Source organism: Cydia splendana, chromosome 20 (genome assembly GCF_910591565.1).
Source record: "Cydia splendana chromosome 20, ilCydSple1.2, whole genome shotgun sequence".
Classification (NCBI taxonomy): Eukaryota; Metazoa; Arthropoda; class Insecta; order Lepidoptera; family Tortricidae; genus Cydia; species Cydia splendana.
Genome location: NC_085979.1, coordinates 14,176,179 through 14,184,216, shown reverse-complemented (window position 1 = coordinate 14,184,216; position 8,038 = coordinate 14,176,179). Strand labels below are relative to the sequence as shown.

At 37.7% G+C, this 8,038-nt stretch overlaps 1 protein-coding gene across 1 annotated transcript; it reads left to right on the top strand.

Moving 5' to 3' along the window:
• Positions 1 to 1,344: 1,344 nt before the first annotated feature.
• Positions 1,345 to 2,216, top strand: LOC134800943 (coiled-coil-helix-coiled-coil-helix domain-containing protein 7). The gene is made up of 3 exons (XM_063773474.1): positions 1,345 to 1,514; positions 1,591 to 1,689; positions 2,055 to 2,216. The coding sequence occupies exons 1-3, from the start codon at positions 1,464 to 1,466 to the stop codon at positions 2,166 to 2,168; spliced, it is 264 nt and encodes an 87-aa protein (XP_063629544.1). The 5' UTR covers positions 1,345 to 1,463; the 3' UTR covers positions 2,169 to 2,216.
• Positions 2,217 to 8,038: the final 5,822 nt, after the last annotated feature.

The following is an 8,038-nucleotide window of genomic DNA, read 5'->3' as shown; positions in this document are numbered from 1 at the left end:
AACAGTAGGCGATGAAAAAATGTTTGAGGCAACGAGTAAAACGCTGAAAAGTGTACAGACGTTAGCTGTCAATGTGTCACTGACCGTCTAGCTGTCACTTTCGCTGTCCTACTATTTGACGTTTCGGTTTCGGTTTCGTCCAGTGTTGCCAACTTGGCATATTTGATGCCAGATCTGGCATATTTTCACTCGCTTTGGCACCAACATTTTCCATTTAGCATCTGGCATTTTTTTTAGCATAATTTAGTCTAAGCCAAGTTTGCACCAACTTGGCAGCAAATATATGCGCCATCGCCTTATGCGGTTCATATTTTCATATGAATCTTGACTTTTGTGGGTGGATGGACGTCGACGGACTATAATATGTGTATATTTGTTTTTAAATGGCAAATAAATTAGTTAAATTTACCTCTGATTTTTTCGTGGATAGACATATTTGAGTTTTGAGAGACAATTTAATCAGGTTGGACGAAAATTGTCCCGTCTGGACTGGCCTTCACTGATCTTGTGTACTTACATAAATTTAGCCAAATCTCATTTTTGCTATTTGCTGGGATGGGACAGCAGTCGGCATTTTAGTCCTAGCAGAGGGCCTACCACGAACGTCGATAACGAAAATTTCGAGCAACTACCTCTTTTACTCCAATTAAGGCGTAATTAGATTGACAGAGATAGTTGCTGGAAATTTTCGATTATTGATGTTCGCGGTTATACGCCTGAAGCCCCCTCCTCACTCGTGCGCGAATCGCGGCGCGAAGCCGCGAACGCGAGTGTGGCGTCGATTTTCGCAGACAGCGAAATCGACTCCTCACTCGTGCGCGAATCGCGGCTTCGCCCGCGATTCACGCGCATAGTCTGGAGGGGGCTTGAAACGTAGAAGCTTTGCTCGCATTTTGAGCTCACTTGGTCAATAATAAGGCTGGCCACAGACGCACGGAAATTTCCGTATGGAATGACAGGTGCAAACGAGACATGTATGTGTATAGCGACGTCCCGTTCTCACCTGACCTTCCGGAAACCGAATGAAAATTCTGCGGCCAGCCTATATTGCCAAACAACAGCAGACTCGTAACCGTCGTAACTTTAGTCTGTCAAGCCATTTCCGTTAGTAATCAAAAGCGCAAATTTAAAGTAGGCGTGAAAAATTATCAGCCCATAGAAAATTTGAGTTTCGCGCCTTTTTCTACTGACAAAGTACGGTGTTTTTTACTGAAAATTTTTAGACACAGTATTCTATTTTCAAGTGACATTTTAGCATATTTCAAAAAACTTTGGCATAATCTATAATCTAGACATTAGTCTAGCATTTTTTCATAATCCGAGTTGGCAACACTGGTTTCGTCTTTCTTCACTTTCTTGGTCTGAAGAAGAGGCAGAGGCTGATACGATTTTCTGAAACGAATGTATTATTTACGTACTTTTGAGTACAAGTATAACACAGACGTTAATTGTAGACATAAACCATGACGAAACTGAATAATCCGAATGCTGCACGAATGAACCCCTGCTTAAAGGTTTGTTTATATTTCTAAATTAGTGTTGAATTAGTACCTCAAAACGAAAATAAAATTATGTAATTTAATTTTTCAGGAGCAAGAACAATCTTACGAGTGTCTGAATAAAAATGGTTATGACCATAAGAAGTGCGAAGCGTACTTTGATAACTACAATACTTGTAAAAAGTTCTGGGTATGTATTTAAAATTTCTGATTAAAGGCTTTCATCTACTTTCCATTCATTTATATAGACTTCCCTAAAGCATAAAATACGACCCTTCATTCTGTTACTAATTCTATCCAGTCTGTGTTTGCCATAACAATTCAAGTGTGTGGTCTTCCTCTCTGATTGTTACTTATATGTGACGTTCGATGGCAAAAGGTACCTTATGGCGGCTGGCGCTTACGTCGCATAGCGCCGCAATAATATTGGAGCGGCGTTAATAATAGCGTAAGCGCCAACCGCCATAAGGTACCTTTACCCGTGGAACATCAAATATAGTCCTAACTTTATCTTACTTTTTAGGTATAATAATAAAGATTTATACTATTTTTCAGGGAAAGATTTACAGCGACAGAAAAGCAAGAGGCATTTATCCCTACCTGCCTGATGTTGAAGACAGAGAGAAAATCAAGTCAGATTATATAAAAAATGTGAAGGACTCATTGTGATCATTGCCTAACTTTTATAGTTTTAGACATTTTATTGCCATAATTAAAGTTACGCATGAGGGCTGAAATCCATATAAAATCATCAGCCAGAATGGTAGACCTGGCTATCTGTTTCACATGAATGTACACAGACTCAAAATGAATTCCTTTCATAATGTGTCCAGGCAATTTTGCAGCGTACTGTACACAACTTTAGTATTTCAGTAACTGCAGCCTTCATGTCACCAATTATAATTTGATGATCATTATCTTATCCCTTCTGATACATTTAACTGTTTTTTTACATACTTCGATAGTAAAAGTGTAGACTTCACATATTATCATCTAAGCTGGCATTTATTTTACCATTTTCTAACCATCTATAATGGGTTAACTTTTTAATAATGTACTATTAATTGATACTGAACAAACAGAGTATATCTACATATATAATTTTATTGTTGAAGTACTCTAATGCACAATGGCCGTTTTCTGTATAATACAAATAGTTATGCTGTTGGATTTAAGTGATCATATTTTATTACTGAGTAGTCGTAATATTATTTTGATGGGATATGTGGTTAAAATTTTTAGTAAAGAAAATCTATTTATTTAATTTCTTATTTTTCTGACCTTTGTTTACTAATGTTGTTTAAATTCCTAGGTCGGTCAAGAAACTTACCATATGCAGACAAGAGGAATTAAAAAAAAAACAACGGGTTGCACTCCGGGAGTGCCGACAGAAGTGAAAACTCAATGACTAGTCCAAAATGTCTGTAGCACTATGTGTAATTGACCCATCCTCCTTTCTATTGAAAAACTTTAGTTCCCAAATTGCTGGCTAGTGAGTTAAAATTTATAGCGTTAATTGTTCAAAATTCGAATAGAAATTGTAAAGTTACCTTGCAGACCTCGCATCTAGATATATTTGGTCATGATATTTTGAGTTTTATTCACCAGTACTAGAGTTCACTTTTATTAGCGATTTCATCAAGATGTAGCTTTATTGAATTATATTTGAGTGATATAAAGTTAAAATGTAACTGTGAGATCCTCGTATTTCAGCCCGTACAAGATTAGAACATTGAGCTTTATTGCTTAATATAAAAGTCCAGTTTTAAATAATTGACCCGATTATGATACGTTATGACCAGAGCTGGGCACCGTTAATCAAAAAGTTAACTTCGTTAATCGTTAATACGTTAAATAAAAAGTTAACTTCGTTAAACGTTACTTTTCAAAAGTTTTAACGGAAGTTACAGTTAATCGTTAACTCAAAATCGTAAATATACGCAATAACAAATAAAACTAGAAGAAATCATCATAAATTTTGATTTTTATTAAAGACTAATCTACTAATTAACATGGTAATCATTACTAATTATTAGGTCATTACCTATGAAATTGGCGTTTTGTTCGGAGAATTTCAACGAAACACGAATTTCCATACAATTAATTTTGCGGATATTTTTTTGATGGCTAATTCAAACCAAACAAAATTTTTCCAGTAATTTTTGACACCTTTAAGGTATGTTTTCAATATCTCCATTTCTTGAAAATTGGTACCATTAGAAAAATATAAGTAATTTTAATACTCGAACCGACAGCACATGAAAAGACCTATTTTCAAGGCTTAATTCTGAACACTTAACAATAAAAAATAACAATTAATTGCTGTCAAGCAGTTTGGCGAAATCATATTGTAGTTTTATTGTAATTGTGTATGTACTTTTGTAAAAAAAAAAAACTAGGATCAGACTTATATCTATGAACAAAAACGCCAATTTCATAGGTAAGGACCCAATAATAATAGCATAGCCAATAAAAATATCATTTGCTAGCATATGCCATAAGGTGCATGTTCCCCTTCATGAACATGAGCATATTAAAATTGTCGTCTGATAGCGACGCCCGTTTTGGAGAAAAAATATCTTTTCCCGCCGAAAACAGGCGTTCCACAGCAGCACTCGAAGATATACTAGTGTTATATTTGAGGCAGCGCGCGGCCTTGGTGTGAGTAGGTACTTAGGTATTAACGATTAACGGACTTAAGAAAAGTTAACGGAAGTTAACAAGTCCGTTACAGGTTTTTAAAGTTAACTTAAAAGTTAATCCGTTACTCGAAAACTTAACTTCGTTAATTAACGATTAACGGGTTAACGAGTTAATGCCCAGCTATGGTTATGACTAAAGTTCTTTGGTGAATAACATTGTCCGTGACACATGACGTCAGCGTTACGTTACGTTACGAATTGAGTTTATAATTTTTTCCCCACTCAAAAAGTGCTCAGCGCGCTAAAGAAGTTTTCACTTCAATAAATTGACTGAACATAAGCAAAGCGCGAGTTGTTTCTGACGAGATAATTATAAAAGTATTTTTTTAAACTATTTTTGAAGTGAAAACTTCTTTAGCGGCGCTGAGTACTTTTTGAGGTGGGGAAAAAATGATAAACTCGAGACAGCGTAACGCGTAACGTAACGCGCTGACGTCATGTGTAACGGACAATGTTATTGTCCAAAAAGAACTTTAGTCATAACGTATCATAATCAGGTCAATTATTTAAAACTGAACTTTTATATTAAGCAATGAAGCTCAGTGTTCTAATCTTGTACGGGCTGAAATACGAGGATCTCACAGTAGGCTTCGTTCACACGGCATTGTCCTGCACGTTTTATTTGCAGTATACGTCTTAACGGATAAATAGTGGCACATACTTTGGGCATAGAACCATTCACACGGCGTTTGTACTGCAAAAAAACGTACATTGTTTATACGTTTAAACGGATACTCACCGGACTTGTCAAGCAAATCGAATGAACTTTAACGTATTCGGCTTGCAGTGGCGAGTAGTATAGTTCTGTACGGTTACCATCAGTTTGTCACTGACATAAACGCCGTCCAGAACGTAATTTACTTTCTATACATCTCGCTCGCACTCGCATATTAGTGCAAACGGGATGTATAGAAAGTAAATTACGTTCTCGACGGCGTTTACGTCAGTGACAAACTGATGGTAACCGTACAGTTTGATTCACACGGCACGATTTTACACGTTTTATTATCGAACAAGCGTCTATAGTACTCGAGCGTTTTTTGGAGGGATCGCAGGTATTTTGTTTGTAATTTCGTGGTTATTTCAAAATTGTTGACGATTCTTCTATACATAACTAAGTATTAATTAATTTAGTGGAACAAAACGTTCAATAGACGAATGTACTGATTTTTTATATATAGGATGTACCCAAAACCTTCTATTTTGTCGGCGGCGAAAGCGTTATCGCCTTCGATACCAAAATAAAAGTACGATGAAGCGTGGATCCATCTCAGATTTCTGCCCACTGCGACATCTGCGTGAAAACTGTCGCTATTCGGTGTGAAAACGGATTTTAAACGAATGAAAATCTACCGTGTGAACACCTGACTCGTTGTACGTTTAAAATCGAATACGTGAAAAAACGTGCAGGACGTTGCCGTGTGAACCTAGCCTTACATTCTAACTTTATAACACTCCAATATTCAATAAAGTTACATCTTGATGAAATCGCTAATAAAAGTGAACTCTAGTACTGGTGAATAAAACTCAAAATATCATGACCAAATATATTTAGATGAGAGGTCTGCAAGGTAATTTTACAATTTCTATTCGAATTTTAAACAATAGGGGATATTACTGCAATGTTCTGCCGCCAGAGTCTGCACTCTGGCGGCAGAACATTGCACTACCGACTCAGTAAATTCATAGACTAACTTATACATACTGTGCCTTAAACTGTTTTTTGACAAGTTTTCACAGACAATAAAATATGACATTGATGCGTCAAGGCGGTTTGTTAACAAGGGCCTACCGGTAAACGTGAAAATCGAAATGTAGTTATCTGCCTCTTTATCGCTCGAATATGCAAGAGTGATAGAGAGTTTAGATAACGAAATTTCGATATTCTTGTTTCGCGGTAGGCCATGTGATTGACGTGACGTGTGATGTGCCAATGTGGTTTGTTTACTGTATGTGCCACAGAGGTGCCACCTACGCAGAGCTTTACCTAATATTCCCTATTAACGCTACAAATTTAAGCTCACTGGCCAGCAAGTTCGGAAGTAAAGTTTTTCAATAGAAAGGAGGATGGGTCAATAAAATTATACATAGTGCTGCAGACATTTTGGACTAGTCATTGAGTTTTCACTTCTGTCGGCACTCCCGGAGTGCAACCCGTTGTTTTTTTAACCGCCCGATTTTGTCTGTATATCTCCATATACAATCTTTGTCATTATTTCAAAGATTTTTAGAAGAAGAGGTTAACATTTTGATGAACACTTAATATGGCCGATACAGACGGACTGGAACTTGTACCGCAACTGCATGTCGACGTTGCAGTTGACGTGCAGTCAGCGTGCAGTTCCCATACAAATTGCAGTCGGGTTGCAGTCCGTCTGTATTTAGAGTCGCACCAAGAAGTCTGCAGCGGATTTGATAGCCCACGCAGTGTAAGTGTTATTTATACGTCATAATTTCATAGAAGTTTGACGTTTAAAATTACACTTGCACTGCGTGGGCTATCAAAATCGCTGCAGACTTTTCACGGTCTGACTCTAGACAATATCTATGGGAGAAATTCAGTCTTAATTTAAAATACATGTATGTATGTATAATGAACTGACCCAAATAACGTGACTAAAATAAAACGAACATTGAGTTCACATGATTTATTGATCGTGACATTACATCGACCGCTGTAGGTGAGTGAGCCTGAAGCGAGGCTCGTGTAAAAGCACTAGCCTACTCTAACTATCACAACGACGAAGGCATATCGGGAAGAACCTGTTTCATACTCGACCGACTTGTATGCCGGCTGTACACACGATGAGAGACCCCGAGACAGACAAGAACGAGTGTGTACATGCTCCCTTCTCCGATTGGGTCGAAGCGGTGCCGAGACTCGGCGAGAGGCTCTCGACGAGTGTGTACAGCCGGCATTACATTTTACAACTTGCCCAATCGTAACAACTACTGGGAGTGTGGCCGACAGTGGCGCCGCCACGCGGTTTGGCCACATTGGTTATTTACGAGTTGGCAAATAGAAAAAAAAATTGCCCGTGGCACTCGATTGAAAAGTTCAAATCCTGAAGGGCGTGCCTTTTCTTCTTCATCAACCATTTATGGGGTTGCTTGAACATGTTGAAATAACTGAGCCAGTGATAAAAAAAAGAAATTATGTAATTTCAAATAAATCGGTCGAGTCAAGTACACAAACATCGTTTCAACAATGGTTCAAGGCGCGGTACAGATCTATATAGGCCCCAATACCACCCGTATCAAAATTCCCACGTTGGTTGTGCCTTAAGCCTCTTAAAGCCCAACGTCCAACCTGTAGTACTTATTCAGTTCGATGAAATTTAAATCATATTCAATTGTAATAGTCGCATTTGTTTTGTTTCGTCAATTTTCAAACAAATTCAAAATCAACTCTATTCCCTGCACTATAGGTTCAAATTTCAGTGACAAATTCTGGATTTTTCATTTGTATGGCCGGGCCTTAGGAGGATAGATAGTGCCGATCCCTGATTAAGAATATTAAGTAAGATACAATAGTTTACTTAGTTTGATTTTGACTGGACTGTGGTCTCTGACTTCTAAATCAACTTAAATACTTAATTGGTTGTAAAGTTCATGCTTTCAATACTTTTTTTTAATACCACGTCGGTGGCAAACAGGCATACGGCCCGCCTGATGGTAAGCAGTCACCGTAGCCTGTGGACGCCTGCAACTCCAGGGGTGCTACATGCGTATTGTCGACCGTTAGTTTTTTTAAGCCCATTGAACTTTAGTTTTGATTTAAGTCAACCGAACTACGTCCAATGCTGGTCATAGTCATACTTATAGGATCCACAACGA